This window comes from Sitophilus oryzae, unplaced genomic scaffold (assembly GCF_002938485.1).
Source record: "Sitophilus oryzae breed Bouriz unplaced genomic scaffold, Soryzae_2.0 scaffold_179_pilon_pilon, whole genome shotgun sequence".
Taxonomy (NCBI): Eukaryota; Metazoa; Arthropoda; class Insecta; order Coleoptera; family Curculionidae; genus Sitophilus; species Sitophilus oryzae.
In genome coordinates this window covers 10,993,991-11,019,299 of record NW_022146501.1, presented here as the reverse complement: position 1 = coordinate 11,019,299, position 25,309 = coordinate 10,993,991, and the positions used below count along the sequence as shown (strand labels likewise).

At 33.3% G+C, this 25,309-nt stretch overlaps 1 protein-coding gene across 1 annotated transcript in view; it reads right to left on the bottom strand.

Moving 5' to 3' along the window:
- Positions 1–412: 412 nt before the first annotated feature.
- Positions 413–25,309, bottom strand: part of LOC115882816 — a 51,066-nt gene continuing 26,169 nt past the window's right edge. The window contains exons 3-9 of the mRNA XM_030901063.1: positions 12,971–13,169; positions 12,043–12,264; positions 11,725–11,939; positions 10,043–10,220; positions 4,675–4,864; positions 4,400–4,564; positions 413–1,629 (exon numbers count right to left, since the gene is read on the bottom strand). Coding sequence (XP_030756923.1) covers positions 1,134–1,629; positions 4,400–4,564; positions 4,675–4,864; positions 10,043–10,220; positions 11,725–11,939; positions 12,043–12,264; positions 12,971–13,169 — 1,665 coding nt within the window. The 3' untranslated portion in view covers positions 413–1,133. The remainder of the gene's footprint in view (positions 1,630–4,399; positions 4,565–4,674; positions 4,865–10,042; positions 10,221–11,724; positions 11,940–12,042; positions 12,265–12,970; positions 13,170–25,309) is intronic.

Sequence of the window (25,309 nt, the reverse complement as noted above, 5' to 3'; positions counted from 1 at the left end):
TTAAGTTTTTTTTTAAATATAATAAAAGAGAAAAAAATGTTAAAAATAAAGTTATTTGAAACCAACATAATATTTTTGTTTTATGCATTATATTATTTATTGTTTTTTTATGTAAATCTTTATTATATTTTCAGTTGTCAGGTACGTTTAAGTTTTTAATATTTATTATATTTTTTTTGAAGGCTATTAAGTCACATTTTTCAATTTTTTATTTTCTTAGCCTAAACTTATAGCTAAAATAAATTAATTCCAAATAAACTGGAAGTACTTGGATATGCATTATCACATAATACAAATATATTTTTTTTCTTAAAAATACTAATGTAAAGCCTGTAAAAAATAAATAAAAGGAAATTCTCATTTATTTTTTAACAGACTAATTTGAGGTTAAAACTTAATAAAATGAATATAAAATATATAAGGCGAAAAATAAAAAACAAAAATTCAAGAAAGAAAAAAATAACACAAATGAAATAGTATTTTCTGTTTGTCTAGAATATTAATATTTTAAGAATTTTTAAAACTATTATACAGAGTGAATAAAATAGTAAACAAAAGATCTATTAAATATTTTTGTTTTTTATTTTTATGATCTTACCTTATGTTTAATTTGACGTTACAAAGTACATTAAATTTAAGTATGCCATAAACAAACAAAATAATACAAAAACCAAAAAGTTCAAAAGGTTGTATATTTAAAAATTTAACCAAAAAAAGTTTAAAACTAAATATTTTTGAAGATAATGAATATTTTCCACAAACAATATTATATCTCTCATTACTTAATACCTACAAAAAAAAACTGAGTTACTTTAGAAATTTAAAAATATCATTAATAATAAAGATAAAATTTTTGACATACCTAAACTTTGAGTACTGTCTCTAACATCTATAGGTTCTAATATTTTGCATTGAATAGAAAGACCATGATATTATGAGACAAATACTAAAATTTATGATTTCCTGTTAACTTTATAATTGATTTTATACAATGTATATAAACCTGGAAAGACTTTGGGTGGGATTTGAATTTGATTGAAACTCTTTTGCAACGTCGTCAAGTTTGTTCATATCTTAAGTCTTTTTATTCAATGATCTGCTTTATTCTTTTAAAACGTTTTGTACCTTAAATTCTACGAATAGAAACAACTCTTTGACTTATTATCCCCCTCCCTCCTTGTTGTTTTACTTCCTCCAGGAAACCCAACAACCTGGACGATCTTCTTATGCGAAAATGGCTTCAATTTGACGCACAAAAATGCAGACATCAAGCAAGAAACCACCATGATCCCCAATAAAACTATCAAAGTAATCGCAAAACCTGGCGTTGTCATACAGATTAAACCACTAGGAACTACAGAAGCTTGCTGTTCGGTGCTTCCAGCTGGGAAAACCATGGTTGGAGCTGGATTGGTGCTATTCTCGTCGATGGAGAAAGTTAGATCTCCAGTACTGACCACTCTGATGATCCTGTTGACTCCAACTTCAGTTTCTGGGTCGGAGGACGGTTTAACTGATCTTCTGATCCTTCTTTCGTCTCGAGGTCGAGCTGAATGGAGGTAGTGTTCGATTGGGATGCCTGGAGGTGGGCCGTAGGAAGTGTCAGGGGAGAGTTGTACGTTTTGGTAACTAAAACAGAATTTAGTGGAAAAGATCAGTATGTTATTTATTATAAAAATCATCAAATTAAAAAAATAATAAAATATCTATATATTTTTTTAAATAATATGTTTATTATATAATGATGATTGTATATCACGGCGATGATAGGTTAGACATTTATGGAGAACCAGTTTTTTTAGAAAATTTGGTTTTTTGTTAATTCTACACATTATTTATTTTTTATCTCGAAAACTATTAGAGTTACAGAAAGATTATGAGATATGAAAGTAGTATCCAAAAATGTAATAATATACCAAGTGTTCCTTTTAAAATAACAATGATTTATGTAGATAATACCTTTTAGATTAAAAAAACCGAGATTTGGTATGTTAGTATATGACATAAATTAGGATTGATTGACGTATTCAATTGTTCTCGGTCACTTCCTGTTTGAACCGGAAACGACTTTTGATTTTTAAAGGGCACCCTCCACGGACCGTATACCTATATATTCTAAAGGACTCTTCAATCGTGTCAAATCGCCGCTATCGTAGTCACCGTGGATGCTTACGTCACGCAGGGACCAGCGCTCCACAGTGCGGCGGATGGTTATTCTATCGGGACAAAACGTCAGGAGTGATGTTTGGAACTTAAAATCTAAGAACGTAGCAAATGGTCTAATATATAGCAACCATATGGTTAAATTTATTTATTTATTAACAACTTAATTTATTAATAAATAAATAAATACAAGATAATAAAACTATGATATTATTCGTACATGAAACATAAAAACCGTACTGTAAACTATTGCCAAATACATAAAATTATGATATCAGGTGAAATACTTACAAAAAACTCTTCAGCAGTTATTTTTTAATTACTTTGTAATCTTGTGACACCCTGTATATTTTATTTTAAAAAATTCTAATTTATTTTGAAAATAGTAAATAAGATATTTTAATTTTAACACTCGGTAATTGTATATTCATATATAGTAAGTGTCTAAGACAATTTTTAATATTTTATTAAAACTAGTAATAATCATTTAGTTTTATTATAAATTATCAGAAAGTAAAAAAGGCTTTAGCATATCGTCATGCTTTATTTAACTAGAACATCATTTGGATGTTTTTGTCTTGAGGAAAATTGCCGAACTGACTATTGATGTCATTCATTAGCTGCCCATGAAAGCCTCGGCCTCAAGGCCAAGTCCGAAGGCCGGGCCTTTCCGTGTATGGCCAGCTATTAATTTTTTAAAGTCAGTGCCTTTCGATGGAGTTAAGGCTTCAATAATTACAGCAGCATCCTTATTTCTTATTACCCCCTAGCCCTAAAGCTTATAGTACTTGCAAAACCCAATTCTTCTTTTGAATGCTCTTCAATTAACCCTTTAACGAGTCTTTGTTTCGTTTTTATACTATCCGATTGAAATGAAACTTTTGGGTATTCACCTGTTAAGCTTGAACTCCTTGTGACTGACTACCTGTGTTGATAACTATTAGTAACTCAAAAGATCTACATCATTCAATATATCAATATTTGAAAAAAGTGAAAGTTTGATATTTGCAGAATAAAGGCACGAAGGATTTTAACAAATAATATACCTACAGTAGAAAAATACATACCTCTGACAATATTCAACATAATTTGGCTTTGGAATAAAATGTATAAGCACTTTTAAATATTTTGTTTTCGTATGACCTCTGCCTTGCTGAGCAACGATCAAATTTGGTTGATCAAAATGTATCGAAATACAAAGAATATATACGACCTAAAAATAATTCATGCATTTTTATATCAATTGGAATGTCTACTATTTAATCTTATCAGTACACATTTTTGGCTTATTTCTAACCAAACGGTTTTGTCCCGCTAGATTTATCTTCCGCCGCACTGTGCGGTCGTCCGTCAAACGCAAAAATCACTGTCACTGTCTAAAATCTTTAGCGCGAACTTCAACTCGGTCTAGAAAACGTAAAAAAACTGACAGTACAGGAAGATAGGAATCGAACTATTATTATCTCTATAGTATCCTTGGGCACCATCGGCATTTTTTACTTTATTCGATAGAAAACAAGACTCTAAATAGAATGACATATCATATGTCAACTTTTGACATTTTCGCATATGGTTTATTTGAAATTATAACTTGCGGTTCGTAACGAAAATTTGACTCGAAATAGCAAGTGTGTGGTATCAAATTATTCGTAAAAAATGCTAACTGGCCAGGAGAAGACACTAAAAACATTAGACGATAAAATCTATTTTTCCAAGGCTCCATGATTAAGAATTAGTGTTTTTAACACACTCATGGCACTCTAGATTGAATTTTAAAATACGATTTCTTATTAAGCGAGAATGGCAAAAGTTGACATGATATATCATTCTATTCAGAATGTCATTTTCTATCGAATAAAGTAAAAAAATACCGAGGGTGCCGTTTAAAAATTAAAAGTTGTAGTCATCTCTGGTGAAACAGGAAATTACCAAAAACAATTGAATACGTCAATCAATCCTAATTTATATCATATACTAACATACCAAATCTCGTTTTTTTATCTGAAAAAAATAAAAAAGTTATAGGGAAGAGCCACTTTTGAGACGCATCCGGTATACAAATTCTTCTCATTCTTATACGGTCGCCGCATTGTTTTAAAAACAGTAGCATCGTTGTTATTTTAAAAGGAACGCTTGATATATTACAGCCTAACCAAAATATCCGCCCGTTCTCCATAAACGTCTCACCTACCATGGCTGTGCATCACCCTGTATATTAAAGCATTTATTTTCTTACCCAATATGGTTAGACCCATCAGAACACTGATCGGGGCACTGGTACCTACAAATCTGAATGGTGCACTGGAAGTGTACCTCCATGGAATCTGGAAATTTGAAAGCCTGGAAATGAGCGTATGACAGTACTGAAGCACTAGCTCCGAAGTTTTTAATTTTGGTAAATCTAAAAATAAAAGTATTTCCGTTATTAATAAAATATAGAGAGGAAAGTTTGTATTTAAAATCTTTAATCAAACTGTATACCATTATTTGTTTACTAGATATAAATTTTACCTGGACATAAGCTTTGGTCTAGTAACACAGCCTTTTTGATCTACAAGTTGTATAGGTGCTCTTTTACCATCGTGGGCCATACAGTTCCTTACCAACATGTCAAATTTGTTGTCATCGTCTTTTATTGCAAGCACCATAGTCATGGTTTGACCTATCTTGACCAAACCAGATACTTCCGATGCCCATGGACCTATTGAGAAAAATATAAAGTTAGTACTTGTGTATCGACTTTCCACGTATTTTGGTATTGTCATATATTCTTATTGTGCAAAAAACACAGTTTAGTTTAATACTGTTTATAAATTGCGTATTTAAGCAGTATATGATTATTTAAGAGTAATGACAGTATGGATATATGCCATATTGTGGAAATTTGCATGGTTCCTAAAGATGTTATTGTTCTTTTATATAAAACTTTTTTTTTGTATCAAAGGGTGTGCAATAGTTGACTTCATTATTTCACCTCTTGTGTATGTTTTTATGATCGTTAAGTTGTATACTTCGAAGGGGTTTTGAATCTGTAATATACCTTCGACTCATCGCATTTACAGGGTCTTTTTGTTATGAAGATTCTTGAGGTAGTTGTTTGTTTATTTGCCTGATCATTTCTGATGTTCCTTTTATACGTGGAATAGTCAGGAGAAGAGAGTATCTTCCTTAGGTTGGCGCACCTATGGGTGCATTTAATAATCCCACATAATTTTATCGAATATCAAAATTAAAGGCAATGACTGCCCGAGAAGAGTTTATTTCATAAACCAGCGATCCAGCAAGCAAACTATTACCACAGATTCTATTACAATAATTTAAAAACATTTCATTTCTCAAGTTAATCGTCTATTGTCACCCTATTCAAAGTGTCGATATTTTAATTATCAATTTTTTACTTAATACATCATTTCTAAATTCTATCCTTTGAATAAGAAGACTAAGGAAGGAGCATATCAAAAATCTTAGGTACACCGCGATGGGCCTCAAATATGGCCGACTTAAATTCCGGTTTATCAGTGTCGTTCTAATTTTATTTAAAAAATGTAAAACTATGATGTAGGGTAGACGTGGGGTAGACTCAATAATTTGTTGTTTTATTTTACGTTGTGAATAAATGTTGGTAGTTATTAAAATTATAAAAATATATAATTCTAATAAAAAATAGATAAGTTATAATAAGTATTTATTAACACAAACATCTGATACGCTACTGAAGCAGGTAAGTCAAATTAACGTATCTAAATTCTTTGACATCTAATCTTTGACAAGTAATAAATAAAAGCTAAAATGCAAAGAAAAATATATAATTTAGTTAATTTAAGTGAATTTCATAAACGTTTACTACACGTATGTATGTTATATAGTCACTTACTAGCGAAAAGTTGTTCCATTATTTCACTCAATTTTTGCCGAGATCTACCGCACGCTATGCAACCAACTATTTTAGAGTCTTTTTCGATAAATCGCGATAGTGTCACTGTTAATTTAAGTTCTGCCACAATTTCCATCTAGATTTACTACCTTTATACAACTATCAGTAGTAGAATAAATAATAAATAACATAAAATAAGCTCCGTAAAGACTGACAAATCCACAAAATTTCAAATCAAATTCAAATGTGTCAAATGAATCGTCAAACAGAACTGTCAAGGATCCCCACCCTAGAGAGCTTTTATGGTGGCTTTTCCGCCCACCATGCATGAATACATGGATACCATTATGCTCCTTCCTTAGTCTTCTTATTCAAAGATTCTATCTAATAAAGAAAGACACGATTTCAACAGACGACATCCAAAATTTAACAGAAAAACAATTTACATTTGACGTAAAATGTCAGACGACAAATTAATGCCACTGTCATGTATTCTTTCATTGGACAGAAAATTCAGTATCTCAGTACTCTTATTCCAAAAAAAATTATGCAGTTTTGCTACAAAACAGTGACCAATAAATCAATAAAATTATAGAACAATTCACCAGAACAGGGACAGACGAAACAATTCATAGTAGAACACTCTCCAAAATTTACGACAGACCAACAATGACAGAAAAACTGTAGGGTTCTTAGTACTAGGGGATGATTAGGCAGTATCAAAGAGCTGTATGGAAGAGATTCAGTCTTCAAGTTACTAGACTTTTTGAAAACGATATGATTGGAGAATGTAAAGTTAAGGTGACCAAAATAGATCTGAAAAGGTCTCAGTGAAAAAGAGCAATAGCTACAGTATAAATTGATGAAGATTTCTATATTTTATAAAAGATTGATATTGATATTTTATGATGCTTAAACTATCGATATCGATATTTTTAAAATCAATATATTTGTACAGGATGTCCCATTTTGGTTGAAATCATACGGTATCTCCGCTATTAGTGAAGATAGAAAGATGCGCTTTGCACAAACCTGTGCCACTTTTTTGTCAAACGAAAGATGCGGTAAACAAAATTTTCAAAGTTCTCTTTGTTTCTGAGCTACAGGGTCTTTATGAAAATTTTGCAATTTGGGACACCCCCCGTATCTCTGTTATTGAGAAAGGTATCGAGAAGGTAAAAACTGTTTATTGTAGAACTTTTTACGGAGAATACAGTGGCGTAGTCTCTTATTCTACGAAAATAATCTTTTCGAAGATATGAACTAAAGTTATGTTTTCTTAAATGGAACACCCTGTATATTTATAAATTATATGATTTGGCTTGCCATAAGCTTCTCAAAAATATATATCACTCTCTATTTATTTTCACTATTTACTGCAATATTTAAAAGGTTTTATTAAAAGATCATATTTATTAGTAAGCCATGATTGATAATAAAAGAAAATAAAGAATTATTAACAGTATACTGCTATCTGTCTCTTGTTTTAATTTACGGGTCACTAATATTTTTTTTTATATACCTATTAGGAAAATTTAATTCTCTACCGCTATTTCTAAATCTTGGAAGTTATCGTACCGAAACTTTTAGATATTGCTTTAGCTAATTTACGTGAAATATACTTTCAGCAAGATGGGGCTTTCCCTGACAACTTTGAAAATATTAGAATTTTGTTAAATTATTATTTCTCAAATCAATGAATTGGAACCAATGGACCCATATGATGGCCTCCCTGATTCCCTGATTTGTCCATTCTCGATTTCTGATTTTGGAGATTTTTAAAATATGAAATATTTCGTGGCAACTACAACAATGTTCACACCTGGAAAATGCTTTAATAATCCAAGCATTTAGATTTTGCAAACCCATCCCGTTATAATAAATTCCGTTATAAAGAAAGAAAATATATTCAGAGATTCAGTGGTAACAGCTCAAAAGTAAAATATATCAATCCCAAATAAAATTTTAATGTATGTATGACTATTTTATTAAATACCATTTTGATTTTTATGTTATTTATCACGGCCTACTAATAAAAAAATGATATATTTTAAATATTGAAGTAAATAGTGAAAATAAATATAGAGTGATATATATTTTTGAGAAGCTCATAACAAGACGGATCATATAATTTATAAATATACAGGGTGTTCCATTTGAAAAAACATAACTTTAGTTCATATTTTTAAAAATATTTTTCCGTAGAAAAGCAGACTATGCCACTGTATTCTACGTAAAAAGTTCTACAAAAATCAGTTTTCACCTTCTCGATATCATCCACAATAACAGAGATACGGGGGCTGACCCAAATTGCAAAATTTTCGAAAATAGCCTGTAGCTCAGAAACGAAGAGAGCTATGAAAATTTTGTTTACAGCATCTTTCGTTTGACAAAAAAGTGGGACAGCTTTGTGCTAACCGCATCCTCCTATCTTTACTAATAACCGAGACACCGTATGATTTCAACTAAAATGGGACACCCTGTACATATCCCTACTCGGTATCCCAGGCTGAGCGTGCATATTAGAAGTTTTTAAAGAACTGCAAAATCTAAATCAAAGATTTTTCGCACATCATTGTTTCACAATGAAATCTATCGATTACAAATATTTTCAATATGGCGGCGCTTCCGGAAATACCGGAAGTTGATAGTAATTTTCTTATTTTAAATGGGTATCTCAATTTTTTATTATATTTTAAATTCCCTGTAAAACTTTATGAATTTTGATATCAAACACTCTAAACCTAACATTAACCGTTTTTGAGAATAAAAATATTTAACATTTTTGGAGGAAAAACTGCCTATCAAAAAAATTTGTATAGCATCAACGTCAAATTTAGTGATGATGAACACTGTGACATAAAGAGAAGACATGTGGCTATATATTTCAAAAATTAAATTGTTTGAACGTCATATATTATTGACCGTAGCTGTCATGGAATCGAGAGATTAAAAAATTATTATAAATTATTTTTTTTCAAATCGGAACCCATTTTTTTTATTACACTAGTGATTTTTTTTAATTCTTTACTTTTTGATTATACAAGTTCCTATACCAAAAGTAAATCGTTTTTAAGTTATTTAAGATTTAGTTTTAAGCGTAAATTTTTCTTGATTTTATCTAGCTTCCTTTGACATCAACTGTCAAACCATTAGATAGTTTATTTCCTTCTGCCAAAAAACTAATTATTTGAATTTCGTATATTATAAATACTGCTGCTAAAACTTTAGAGAGTGTATTTATAAAAATATATTTCGTTTCACAGGGTCTTTTTGTCTGTGTCTTGAGTGATATTTAATGGCAATATGAAATTGCCAGATACCTATAGATGTACATACATCGCGAAAATATATAATGACAATCGCAAATATATAATAAATTCATAGGCTACTGGTTAAAAACCAGAAAAATATACGGTTTAAAACTAAATATTAAATAACTTAAAAACGATTTATTTTCGGTATAGGAACATGTATAATCAAAAAGTAAAGAATTGGAAAACCTTTTCACTAGTAAAATAAAAAAAGTGGGTTTCCATTTGAAAAAAAATGATTTATGATAATTTTTTAATCTCGCGACAGCTACGGCCAATATTATATGACATTCAAACAATTTAATTTTTTGAATAAATGAATGAATTTTATAAATGAATGGTTTTTGCTGCCGAATTACTAGAATACAATATTTCAAGGCAGATGACGCATCTATTCGATAATTTTTATTCCAATAGTTTTCGACGAATGTTTTCTTACTAGCTATCGAATTATTCGAATGAATTGCAACTATCGAATGTTTCGATAGTATTCATTCGATAGTTCCCACTACTAGTTTTTAGTGTCTTGTCCTGGCCTGTTAAAAGATGTCCAAATCATATTTGCCATTTAAAAATCAAGTTGTAGTAATTTCCGGTAAAACAGGAAGTGACCGAAAACAATTGAATACAATAGAAAAATAAAAAAGTTATAGGGGTGAGTCACTTTTGAGACGCACCCCGTATAGTTTACCTTTTCCAACTTGAATTTGCATCCAGCATCCCACGTTATCTCCTGCAAAGTCCGTCCTGATGACGTCCAACATGTCAACGGGGAACGGTCTAAAAGTGACAGATTTCTCGTACTGGTCATGCCAGGTGCAGCGCAACTTCCTCGCCTGGTCCCACACCTCTTGAACTTGCCGGTCGTACTGTAATAAAATTATGTACGGTCCTGATTACTGCCACACGCTCGCAATTGTACGTTATTACTTATTTAATGATATAACACGCGAGGTACGTGATTACGTTTTGAATTATCGAGTTATGGATTGATTTGGCGACCTACTGACATATTTGGTGTCGTTTTGCCTGAGGGTATTCAAATTTTAACTTCAATTTCTCCAAGAGAAATATATTATAAATAAAAAAATTAAAAAATAATAAAATAATGTAATAAATATGTATAATAAATGTAAATAAATAAATAAAATTAAAACAAATGTAAAATGTGTGTGTTTAAAAATTAATGCAGCGTTATATTCTAGAATTATTAATAATGCCATGCACTGATATCATTAACATTAATTTTAGTAATTTATTGCGTAGCAAATTAAAATTACTGTGAACTTATAAACATATAAATATATGCAGAATGTGAGTAACGTAGAAGATGGCCCATTGCAAAGGTTCAATAGAGTGTGAAGAAATTTAGGAAGGCATTAAAATTTTTCCGAAAAATGTAAAATTTTCACCATACAGGGTGGTCCCAACTGTATTCCGGAAACTTCCGCAAAATATTCTGCAGATAAAATTAAGTAAAAAAAATGTATTAATTAAATATATGTCCTAAAATGCTTAGTTTCTGAGATACAGGGTGTAGAAGTTTAATTTTTATTTCCATTTTTTTCCAAATAATTTCTGAAGTAAGTCAATATTTGGATGAAAATTGGTGTCTGGAAGTTTTTTGACATTATTGAGAAAAAATATTATATTGAGAAATTTGATTTTGATGTCAATATGACTCTATTTGTAGGGGACTTTGTAGTAATAACTTTCGTCCGTACCTGTATAACACTACTGAGTAAAAAATGTACATTTACGGCGTTTTTTACGTAAAAAAATGGTCTCTGGGTATAAATCGCAACGAGCAACTCTCAAGATACTTAGAATGGAAATAATTAATACATGTCATTATTGACAAAAAATAAACATGTTGAGTAGATAGTTATTTGTACGAAAGCGTAGAGCTGGCCATCGCAACATTGAAAAATATTTTTAGCAAAATTTACACTTTTTCTGTAAATTTACACCTTTTCTGTCAATTTCAGCGTTAGTGGCAACAGTGGTGCGTTATTCTACGAGTAGTTCCCATCGAATTTCGTTCCACGCCAGTTTATTCACAAAAGTCTTCACTAGTAAAGACAGAATCCTTATGCTGCCAAAGTCTCCGGATTACGGTTCGACCACCCTCTATATTTTTTAAATGTCATTTGCGTGTTCTTGGGGTCGAAAATATTTCTAACTAATAACACAATATTCCAACATACAACCAGTAAAATAATTTTAATTATTTAAGAGACACTCTATATCGCATAACTCAAAAAAATATCCGACTGTCATAATTGAAAAATATTTTGTTATATTTTTCCGCCAATTATTAAATGTTGACTGCCAAAATCATCTCTTCTGTTTCTGGACAAAAATTTTACTTACTTGAATGACGATGATATTTTCGAAATATGTACCGCTGCCACTTTCAGCTCCATACCCATAAAGACCATTCTCGGTGTTGCCGGATGTCCCGCATGCGTGAATCCCTATCTCAAAGTGAGCCGATGTCCTGCCCAGACCTGCCGGTAGATGGACACAATGAACGTTGCTGTAGTGACCTTTGCTGAAGACTATTCCGTAGAATGGTTTATCAAAACCTAAAGAACAAAGAAAACATTACTCATCAGAGATGGTAGACGATTTTTCATTTGAAACAAAACTGCTGTTAAACTGCTTTAAAATCAAGTTGAAATATCATACCTATATAGACTTTCATCAAGTTTTTCTCACATTTGACGTCCAACGAGACGATTTTGGGCATTTCTGGAGTAGGAGCTGGCCAGATGTCACCTCCGGCAGTACCGTACTTATCCATGGCCTGCTTGGGCGGTGGAGGTGGAGGCCCATTGTACGAATTCTTGTTCTCGTAGTTGGGCTTGTTGTTCTTGAATGGTTTGTTGGAGTAGTATGAGGGACCATTCCCTAAAAAACAGAAAAAAAGTCTGTACTACATATTTTTGTGTTTATTTTATAGTATATAATTTTTTTATTTATTTTCAGAATACCCCTTGCTAAAAATTAGTTGTACGGTAAGTACATCTCTCTTAAAATATTCAACCATATTTAGGGTACCTACAAACTCTGTAATATTCCTTCAGATTGGTAGTGTTAATAGGTTTAAGGCCGAAGTATGCTCAAACCATTAGCTGTTATTTTTATTCTAGGCTTATAAAGAAATATGTCTGTAATATATGCCATACATTGTTGCATGTGCATCATAAATTTCTGTTAGACAAATAATAGAGTGTGTTAAACGATTTACAAATTGATCATGCATTTAACACATAATTTTCTCATAATATTTACATAAAATTTATATTGGATTCAATTTTTAAGCTATAATTACATATAAATAATGTTCTTCATTGCGATTAAACGTAACCTAAACACTCTAATAATTGTCTTGAAAAGAAGTGCAACGAACTACAGTAAAAATCCTTCAGCTTCAAAAGATGTACTCGTATAATAGTGTTACAGAGTTCTACACTAAAGAAAACATCATTAATTATAATCAATAACTTTTTCAATCAGTACATAGATTATTTATTTTAGCCTATTGACACATGGTAAGTTGTGAATAAGTAAATCAATCATTCAAAAAACTTATTCTAAAAAAATAAGATAATACCTCTGGGTGGATGATTTAATGGATTATTCCTTGGTGGTCCGTTATAAGCAAGCTTTTTGGGTGGTGGTTCATCTTCGTCGGTACTTTCCAAAGCTAACTGGTCACTATTCGAATCTTTTTCGATCTTGTTCGAGTGGTCGTTTATGTCTTCGCTGGGCACTGCTTCGATTACTTCAACTTCTTCCGTCCGAACACAGACCTAGGGAAAAACGGGAAAACTGTATAATATATTACAATTAATAAAGAATTATAAGAAAAAAATTAGAAATGTTAATAATTGTGATAAGTAAAATTATTGTTATTTAAGTTTAAACAACGGTCAAGTAGTGGTAAATGAGCTATACAGGCCGCAAGAATATCAAAGGTCAGGATTCTTGCGGACATAAGGAAGCTACTGGCCTTACAAACAACAAATTATATATACAAATGAGGAATACCCTGGACTTAAAACTCATACCGGGAAACTAGCAATTATAGAAAAGGAACTGTCCAGATATAAAATCGATATTGCAGGATTATCGGAGACACATTGGATAGGTCAAGGATTCTTCAAAACTAGTATTAATAACTTCGCTGTTTACTTTTCAAGCGCCGATCAACAAAATTACAGGTGATTGCCAGTCATTGTCGAACTACATTACTGAAATATGTTTTGGACTTTAAAGCTCCAACTATAAGCGACAGAATCATGGCCTTTAACAATGTGAAACGCCAGGCCAAACCTTAATAAATATTGTTCAGGTGTATGCTGCGATTGCTGCTTCGGGCGATGTCGATCGACCATTTCTACTTATGACCTAAGTTCTTCTCCAAAACATTCCGAACAAAAGAGCTAACCATAGTAAATCGGCGACTTCAATGCTAAATTGGAGATACAACTGATAACGAACATATTAAAACTATTGTTGGTAAACATGGTATCGGTGTAAGAAATGAACAGGGTGAACGCTGCTAACTTGACTTTTGCAATCGAAAACAATCTAACTATAGCGAACACAACATTCTAACATCATATCCGGAAGGCTATGGCTACATGGAATAGTCCAGGAGACAGAGTACGCAACTAGATAGTGATGCATATTCCTCTAACTTCGAGGAGATAGGAGAACCCTGTCTAGAACAGTACGGACTTACCCCGGAGCAATATGTGGCTCGGATCATAAGTTACTGGCAGCGAAAGATTTCGTATAAAGTTAAAAAATTTGTAAGAAAACCAAGAATTCTAAATCAGATGGAGATCCCCGACGTAACACATTTCCAACAAGAACTACTGAAAACATCGTGGAACATTAACGAGAACACCCAACCCCAACAGATTTGGATAGACTTTAAAAATTGTCTGAGTAATGCCACTTCTCGACAACTAAACAAAAGACAAAAAAACAAACATTGAATTTCTGACAGCACATTGCTAAAAATTGAACAAAGACGACCATTAGTGCAAAGTGGTATAAAAACACAAGATGAAAAAGATAAATATAGAAAAATAAATACAGAGATCAAACACAGTTGCACCATCGACAAGAATAACTACTATGAAAAAATATGCCAGGAAATAGAATCTCACGCTTTCACAAATCAACCAGGGGACCTATTTAAAAAGATAAAGTACCTCACAAGAGAATTCAAGCCAAAAACATGGGCAATAGAAGACGATCGAGGACAACTTAAAACCGAAATTAACGAAATAGTGAACGAGATGGCGAACATACTGCGGATTATTCCTTGGTGGTCCGTTATAAAAGCAGCTTTTGGGTGGTGGTTCATCTTCGTCAGTACTTTCCAAAACTAACTGGTCACTATTCGAATCTTTTTCGATCTTGTATATAAAGAAAAAGATCCTCAGCCTAGTTGCTCTTTCCACAGTGATATAATTAATGAAGAACCAGACATACTGGGATCGGAAATTGAAGCAGCAATAAAAAACCTAAAACATCATAAAGCCCCGGGACCAGATCACATCACGGCCGAAATGCTCCAAGCGTCGGGAGATTTTGGCGTGGACATCTTGCACAAGTTATGTAATATGATATGGCATACTCACCAATGGCCATCAGATTTGACCGATTGTTCCATAATAACCATCCACAAAAAGAGATCTCCAGCCAAATGCGACAACTTTCGTACCATTGCGCTAATTTCACATGCCAGTAAGATTCTTCTTCATATAATTAACGAAAGGTTAAAACCGTATATTCAACCACAAATCCCTCCAGAGCAAGCAGGATTCGCAAGAGGTCGAGGAACACGTGAACGGACGCTACCTCCTGAACGAACACCTCACTAGATTGGACAACGGAAATTGCAGGTTCTGTCGGAAAATTGGGAAACGCCAGAACACCTCATATTGGGGATGGAGAAGTAACCTCCGTAAAATCGTCTCAGATACTGGCTTTTATCAAATCCCTGAGACTGTATGATGAGTTATACCTCAAGAAAGAGATCATTAACCCTTCTCCCATACATTCGACATCACTATAAATCATTTTTATACAAGGCGAAGTCAGATCTGTCACGCCAGGGCCGTATCTAGACCAAAATTCCTAGGAAAACAAAACTGCTAGGAAAAAAGCATAATAAAAAAATCGCTTTGGGCTACACTCAAATCTTAATTGAAAATAACATTTTAAAAAAGTAACAGGTAAAAATTATTAATTTTAAAGGATAAACTGGTCTTTTCCCTGGAAAAACGATTGACTACCTCTTCGATATCGATATTTATTTCTCTATGTACGCTTAATAGAGCAAGTCCTGTCAATCGCTCCTGACCTGTAGAGTTATGTAGAAAGTTCTTCAATCGTATTATGCCGCAACCGCACATGCGGCATTTAGCGAACTCCGTGAATTCGGTCGTTTGTCGATATTGGATAGGCTTAAAGCGCTCGTCAACTACCGAAACGCTCGTGGATCGGATTTCGCCTTCCATCCACACATGCGGGTTCTGATAGCAACAACATAGAATGAGCGTTTCGTTCTCGTCGCCGATCGAGTCGCCGAACTCCGACTTCCTCATCCACACATAGGAAATCGGCGAAACCCTGATCGGAGATCGCACCGAAAATACCGCATGTGCGGTTGCGGCATTGGGGTTGAAAAGACGCTTTCTGGTGTAGCTGTTACACTGGTAGAGTTGCTGCTAGATCATTAATAAAATGTATACTATTTGGAAATATACACTGGTTATAACTCATACGATTATCGTTTCTGATGGCGTTTTTTAGGTTGGTAGACTGCAAGGTAGCTGCTTCCATTTTTAGCTACAAGTCTAGTTCTTCCTGCTAAAGTGTCATCGGTCCAAGATTTCCTTTGTCTAATAGCAGAACAACAACAAACGTTAATCAACGTTAATAACCATACAAAAACAACTTATAATATTCAAAATCTTGTCCTTGTCAAATTTTTACTGTTTTAGGTATATTTTTCACTTGAATGTTGATAAGATAAAATCGAAAATGACATTTGCTCTTTCAAAGTGGAAAAGTGATAAGAAGTGTATAATGTATATTCATCAATGACTAAAGAATACAAGGACAAATAGCACCTGAAGACCAAAACTGTGACCATTCTTCCAAACAGTGCTGTCCCACACATATTTTACTTAACATTGCTGCTTGAAGGTATATATTTATTTATTTGATATTATATGTTTTCACTACGCCTATGGTGTATCGGGTAGTATCATACTAATTAATTACGAAAAACGTATTAAATGATGACAAAAAGTACATAACTAGTATCGACGTATAGTACATATCAAGTACATATAATATCAGAAAAATAATTATCGAATTCAATAAAAAACGCTTAAAAAGGTACGTTTGCTTGAATATTTATTTCCTATAAAACGTAACTTCGGTCTTATCATTGCGTGCCTTTTTGACACTTGAAAGCTGAACAAATTAACTTTGTAATAAAGGATACAAACTTCACTATCGCTTTGTCACGGGCTCTTTAACAGGACGCTACCTCCTGAACGAACACCTCACTAGATTGGAGCTAAGATACAACGGCAATTGCAGGTATGTCGAAAAAGTTGGCGTTTAACGCCAGAACACCTCATATTGGGGATGGAGAAGTACACCTCCGTAATTCTTTCAGATACTGATATTTATCATCTTCCCTGAGACTTTATGATGAGTTCTTACTTACTCACTCAAAGATTATTACTTTTAAAATTTTCTCCCATATTTCGGGGGGGGTCGACATCACTATAAATCAATCCTCCAAAACACCCCCCCAGATACGGCCCTGTGTCACGCACAGGTTAATTTACAGTTAGCAGCATTTAAGCCAGACATATATAGTGCTGAATATCGGAAGCTAATCAAGGAGCTAAACGCAGATAATGTAATGAAAATAACGATATATTCGACAGCCACAAACTACACCTTTAACGAGAAATTTAAAATAACTATATCAGGCAAGTAAGACTGATATGAATCGGTATACCAAATGAAGCTGAAAGCAATCTGGTATCCAGACGGCTCAAGACCAAAGTCCAGAAATTGCATCGGCTATTGTTTCTTAAATTGAGCATGGTAGAAATCAACTATTAGATATAAACCAATTTTGCTAGTGTAACTGCCAACAAACACTTGTAATATGCCTTTTCTATGACAGTGACATTACAAAAACAATAATCAATATTTCATCAGTGTGTTGATGAGGACCAAAAGCAAATTTATTAATTTATGCAACATATACATAAAATAAATTACAATGCCAATGAAAACATTACAATGTAAATATAAAAAAATAAGTATATGATCAAAAGACAACATAAAAAACGCATTTACGAACACTATACCGGGTGAGTCTCAAAAGTGGCTTACTCCCTATAACTTTTTTATTTTTTCAGATAAAATAACGAGAGTTGGTACGTTAGGATATGACATAAATCAGGACTGATTGACGTATTCAATTGTTTTTGGTCACTCTCTGTTTCCCGGGAAATGACTACAACTTTTGATTTTTAAATGGCACCCTCGGTATTTGTTTACTTTATTCGATAGAAAATGACTATTACATGTCAACTTTTAAAATTCTCGCTTAATAAAAAAATGTATTTTAAATTTCAATCTAGACTGCCATGCTATGTTAAAAACATTAATTCTTAATCAAGGAGCCTTGGAAAAATAGACTGGATCATCTAATGTTTTTAGTGTCTTGTCCTGGCCAGTTACAAAATGCGCAAATCGTTTTTTAATCATATCTCAATTTTTTCAATTAGAACGAGAGTAGCTCATTAGCATATTTGGAAAAAGCATTTTTTTACGAATGATTTGATACCACACACTTGGTATTTCGAGTCAAATTTTCGTTACGAACCGCAAGTTATAATTTCAAATAAACCATAATTATGCGAAAATGTCAAAAGTCGACATATGATATGCCATTCTATTCAAAGTATTATTTTCTATCGAATAAAGTAAACAAATACCGAGGGTGCCATTTAAAAATCAGAAGTTGTAGTAATTTACGGTGAAACAGGAAGTGACCGAAAACAGTTGAATACGTCAATCAATCCTAATTTATGTCATATACTAACATACCAAATCTAGTTTTTCTAACTGAAAAAAATAAAAAAATTATAGGGGTGTGTCACTTTTGAGACGCACCCGGTATACTAACATCTAGATACCCTATCCATCCAAAACAGCAAAACTGCTGGAGAAACTTCCAGAAAGTCCCTCCAGAACCAAAAGCAAAGGCATACTTTTAATGTTAAAATTGCACGAATATCTCCAATAAAAAATAAAGCTATCGAGATAAATGAAAAAATAAAATAGTGAGAAAAGATGCTCCTTGGTGATAAAGTTGTTTTTAAATTCCTCACTCTGAGTGAAGAATTCCACAGGGTGTTTCAAACTTTCGCTAAAATAACAGCATTTTATTTTTTCTCGAAACGACTGATGAGCAATTAAATTTTTAATTTTAGAAAATTGTAAAAAGTCAAATAATCTAGCTACACATTGCTAAAATTATCATCAAAATCGGCTCAGTAGAATAAAACATATTGAACTTCAAAAACTACTTGGAAATTTTAAGGTGTCGTTTTTTGATGGTGATCAGTGTCAAAAATTATAATAAATGCCAACTTCGACTGTCTTTAAATTTGTAAAATAGTTGTATATGATAAACTTTTTTGAATTTTTTTCGGATTTTTGAGTATAAAAATTAAAAAAAAACTCTATAGAGGTTACTTTAATGCTGTAAAGTTGTCCATATCCAAGCAACACCACAAAACAGGTCATAATCTCGACTTTTAAAACCCACTCGCCTCCATTAACAAGAATTAAAACTAGATTAATTATAAAAGAAGAACATCCGCGATACGGACTAAATTCTTCTTCTTTTTCTTCTTTCGTCGCTCGTTCTTCTTCTTTATTGCGTCTTCCTCTTTTCTGCCTCTTTTTTCAGCTTTATTGTACGCCGACCGAAACCAGTCCGGCCTCGCTGGTTCTCAGTCGGTGACACAATGACACTGTTGAGATTACCGTCTGCCGATGAACAAACTCGTTTTTTTACAATGAAATACTTTCAAAGTGGATTTTAGATGGACACTTGTGTCCGATTTATACCTCATTAGATATTGCACGTCCGGCTTCAACCAAATCAATTAAAGCTGTAGTTACAATGAATTAGAATTCGTACGATTTTTTTTTGTTCATACAATATACAAATTTATAACAGGTCATAGGATATATATACCAGGTGCGCCTCGAAAGTGGCTCACCCCTATAACTTTTTTATTTTTTCAGATAAAAAAACGAGATTTGGTACGTTAGTATATGACATAAATTAGGATTGATTGACGTTTTCAATTGTTTTCGGTCACTTCCGGTTTCACCGGAAATGACTATAACTTTTGTTTTTTAAATGGCACCATCGATATTTTTTTACTTTATTCGATAGAAAATGACACTCTGAATAGAATGACATATCATATGACAACTTTTGACATTTTCGCATATGGTTTATTTGAAATTGTAACATGCGGTTCATAACGACAATTTGACTTGACATACCAAGTGTGTCGTATCAAATTATTCGTAAAAAAATGCTTTTTCCAAATATGCTAACGAGCCATCCTCGATCCGTTTGAGAAAATTGAGATATGATTAAAAATACGATATGGGCACCTTTTAACCGGCCAGGAGAAGACACTAAAAACATGGCTCCTTGATTAAAAATTAGTGTTTTTAACACAGCTATGGCACTCTAGATTGAAATTTAAAATATACGGGGGGGGGGGAGGCGCCATTTAAAAATCAAAAGTTGTAGTAATTTCCGGTGAAACAGGAAGTGACCGAAAACAATTGAAAACGTCAATCAATCCTAATTTATGTCATATTCTAACATACCAAATCTCGTTTTTTTATCTGAAAAAATAAAAAAGTTACAGGGGTGAACCACTTTTGAGACGCACCCGGTACATTATATATCTAATATATATATCTAATTATCGTCCGATTTCACTGCTTCCTGTTTTTTCAAAAATCATTGAGAAATGTATGGCCTCAAGAATGGCGTTATTCCTTGAAGAGAATTTATTGTTGAACGACCAACAGTTCGGCTTCAGGTCCGGACCATAGACAAACTAACAAAAGCAAGACTTTTCAAAGGATTGAGGAAGTCGAATTATTGTTTTTGCGCTGGCCAGTTGAGTCAGAAATCATCGCGCAGTCGCACTCGTCAAACCTAACCTAAATAAAACGAAAAACGTTTTTGCCTTGAACGAACTGTTGAATTCCTGATTTTGCATTTTGTTTGGTTATTACTATTATTTTATTAGCGTACAAAACGAAAACAAATAATTTAATACATTTTACATTTATGAAGAACATAATAATTACTGTGATTATACATATTATTGTGATTACATCGCTAACGTAGACAAAACGAAGGTCCTACAAATTGACTGTAAGTTATAAGAATCTCTATCTTTTTAATCTTTTTATGATTTGAATTTTCGTGCTTTATATTTTATAATAGACTCGAAATGTTAATATTTTTGCAAATTCTTGTGAAAATGTGAAGTTTATGTTTTTGTTTTATATTTGAAAAAGTTGTATATTTTTAAGATGTTTCTTGTTGTTCCTATTATTAATATTATAATATACATAATTATTTTTTTGTACCTTTTGAAGAATAATGCTTTTATTTCGTTTACCATAACTGTTGTTTTTTATCATCTTTTTGTTATTTTAATAAGAGGAATACGTTTTCGTTTATTTAACTTTTGTTTTTATATCTGTTATATCCAGAAATTATTGTTTATTTTACCGATGGAAATAAATTTATTTGATTTATCTGAAAAAGTAAAAAAGTTACAGGGTGAACCACTTTTTGAGCCGCACCCGGTATATTATATATCTAATATATATCTAATTATCGTCCGATTTCACTGCTTCCTGTTTTCAAAAATCATTGAGAAATGTATGGCCTCAAGAATGGCGTTATTCCTTGAAGAGAATTTATTGCTGAACGACCAACAGTTCGCCTATCAGGTCCGGACGCAGCACTGTGCTGGCTGTTCTGGACCTCGTGTCATTCATCTTGGATGGCTTTGAGGGTAGGGAACATGTTGGCGCGGTATTTTGCGATTTAAGCAAAGCCTTCGATTGTGTCTCACGAGTTGCTCATTAAAAACTCGACTATTATAAATTTATGAGGGTAGTGTTGCCCTTTTGAAATCCTACATGGAGGACAGAATACAGAGAGTGGTCGTTGATGGTGTGTGGTCGAACCCAAGACCTCTTAAAAATGGTGTCCCACAAGGCTCAGTACTGGGCCCTTTACTTTTTTTGATTTATATAAACAACTTACCACATATCCGACGTGACGACCACTACGTTTTATTCGCAGATGATACAGCGGTCTCGGTCAGAGGAAAAGAGCTAAAAGACCTAGAGGGAGGCGCGGATGACGCTCAAGCGAGGGCGGCTGACTGGTTCCGGAAAAATAACCTAGTTTTAAATGAGGCCAAAACAAACCGTGTAATTTTTTCTTTGAGGAGTGTGCCTGAGGACTGTCGCTTCTCCAGGGAATCTGTTCCATTTTTAGGAGTTCAGTTGGACAGTGAAATGCGATGGAATGCTCATATTGAGCAACTGTGCAAGAAGCTAAGAAGCGCGCTCTTCGTTCTGCGTAATTTGTCAGGTACTGTTTTCTGTTGCGTATTGCGGACTGCTCTTTTTCATTCTGTGATGTCCTACGCTGTTTTGGCTTGGGGTCACGCACCTCAGTGGCGCAGGGTTTGCGCGCTTCAGAGGAGAGCTGTGAGAGTTGTCGGAGGATTGGGCTACAGGGATGATTGCAGGGAAACCTTTAAAATGTTAAATATACTTACTCTCCCAAATCTTTATATATTGGAAAATCTATTATATGTTAAAACCAATACGGAAATATATCCCACAAATGCTCAGCACGGTTCTCATGACACTCGTAGGGCGGAGCACCTCAGTATCCCTATACATAGATTAGAAAGGTCTCGAGATGGACCTAGATACTGGGGTGTGAAGTTTTACAAGTTTTACAACTTCCGGATGGGTATAAACTATTGTCCGATAGGGTGTTTAAGGGCAGGGTTCGTGGCTGGTTACTTGAAAATCCACTGTATGACTCGAGGGAGTTTCTTTCAAGTGATATACATATTAATCTCGCTTAATGGAAATTCCTTCTACAACAGAATGTGGGAACTGGAAACTCCCACCCTATGTTTATATTACAATGTATTAACTAGAGTATATAATTGTCATTGTGTACCCATCTAATATGATGGTCTTAACTTTATGTCTTTTGTGTTAATTTTTAAGTTAATTGTGTTTTATATATGTATTTTATTTTATATTTTGACTTATGTACGCCACTATTTGTATGGTATTGACATCAATAAATTATTCTATTCTATTCTATTCTATATTGATTGGCAATAATACGAAAACCTTAAAATTTTCAGTAGGTAGTCATTTCCGGTGAAACAGAAAGTGACCGAAAACAATTGAAACGTCTATCAATCCTAATTTATGTCATGTACTAACATACCTAATTTCGTTTTTTATATGTATGAAAAATAAAAAATCGTAAGGGTGAGCCATTTTTGAGACGCACCCGGTATAGCGGTGCTTGGAATATTTCAATTTATATAAAAAGTGTTTTAATTTTAAAAAATTAAAATATCTAATCTTCTGTAATCTGAGAAAAAAAAAATTAGAGGGGTGGGACTTAGAAAGTGATAATAACGAAGACTGTTTCAACCAAGTTTCAACACAGGTATTCCACCATAATGTACATACAAGCATACAGCCATTACTCGCTGACGAGTATTCGACACGCATCAGAAGATGGTCACGCCAGGCGTTTTCTTTCATGAGCTTTTCTGTGACTGAAAAGACCGATACGTGATGTTATTTGCCTACCGCACTCAAAAAAACCGGACATTCAAAAATCTCATTGCTTTGTTGCCCCTTTACTTTTTGGTTGTAGCTGTTAACTAAGTTTACAATTATTCTCCGTTATGTTATATTGTGAACTGCTTCTTCCCACTCATTTTGCATGTTAATACCCTTTAAGATTTCGTGGAAAATATCCTTGTACCTTTTGAGTTGTCCTCTTTTTACCGTCTACAAGTTCACCGTAAAGCAGAGATTTTGGTATGCGGTTTTCTTGCATTCTGCATACGTGACCAGCCCATCTTAAGCGGGATTTTGTAACCATGACTTCAATACTCTCGCAGTTAGCTTTTTCAAGGACCAATACGTTTAAGACATGATGGAACCACCGGATTCTTAAAAGTTGTCTAAATGCCTGGCCCAAAGCCTCGTATGCCTAGGTATATGTGTTCAACATTTCTTGTAATTGTTGTAACGTGTTTGCAACTAGAGCGCAATCATCTGCGTATTGAAGTTCTGTGATAAATTTTGTACGTGTTTTTGTCCTGAGTCTTTTTATGTTGAACAGACCGCCGTTGTTCCTGTATCTAATGCCCAATCCTCTCTCCTACAGTTTTTACATCGAAGAGAACCTTAAGATGACCAATAAGTTCTTTACTTGCCCACTGCTAATTTGTGGTTTTTAAGCTGTTATACTGAGGTATTGTGTTTAGTGCTTCCATATTGGGGTTGTTATCTTGGTTAAGGATATGACTGTGATGTTCTTTCCAGCGAATTCTGATTTGTTCTTCCTCTTTTAGAAGTTCGCCATTTTGTGCCCATGATTGGGCAGCTTACCTTTTTGGTTGGACCATATACTTCTTTTACAGCTTCGAAGAATTTACGATAATCGTGATGCGTGGCGTACTCTTGAATCTGATTTGCTTTTTGTGACCACCAGTTATCCTTTAGTCGGCGCAGTTCTCTTCGAAGCGTGTTGTTGGCTGCTTTAAAGTTGTCTACCAGCCATGGATTGCAGTGACTGCTTGATGTGCTCTATGCTTTTGTTTCAATAGAGCCTGTTTTTCGTTAAACCAGTCTCGTTGTTTCTTTTTGTTTGACTTTCCCAGTACTGCTTCGCTGGTTTTGTGAATCGCATCCTTTAATTGTGTCCAGCCTTGTTCAGCTTCTAAGATTGAGATTGAAGTAATCGGTAGAAGATAATCTTTGATGGCTTCTCGGAGGGCGTCGGCGGTATTGTTGTTTTCTAGACCCCGTACGTTCAATCTGGTCATATTTTGCTTTTTACTGTGTGGATATTCGGGTTTTAACTGGTTTTTTATTTTTGAAATTAAAAGTCGATGGTCAGTGCCGCATTCGGCATCTATTTTGGCTTTTGTGAGTCTGACATCGTTTAGATGCGTCCTTCGAAAAATTACGTGGTCCAATTGACGCCAGTGGCCTGATCTGGGATGTTTCCAAGTACCTTCCACCAGTACCTTTCTTCCAGGTATTCCACCAGTACTTAAAAAAGCTACAAATACAGCAAAAGCCAGAAAAATGAGAAAATACAAATAAGGAAAATGAAAAGAAGTAATGCAGATAATGACAGACTTTTAAAATCGGTAATGTTAACATTACATGTCTGTAGTTATGTTGTCATTACCACATAACTGCATAAACATGTCAAAATTCGCAATATTTTGACTTGTCATTTTCATTTTAATTTTCACACATTTGAATGAAAGCTGAAGTTAAAGAAGTTCAAAAAGCAAGAGAAATAAGAATAAAGCAAGAGAAGAGTGAAAGAAATGATAATACTACACTTCAAAAAATTCTAAAAATTTCAGTCATATAAATATTGAGTAATTTCAATATTACATGGTTTAACTTGTAGTTTTACCAATTAAACTGCCTCATTATAAAATTAAAGCATTTTAATTATACATTTTTCAATTAATGAAAT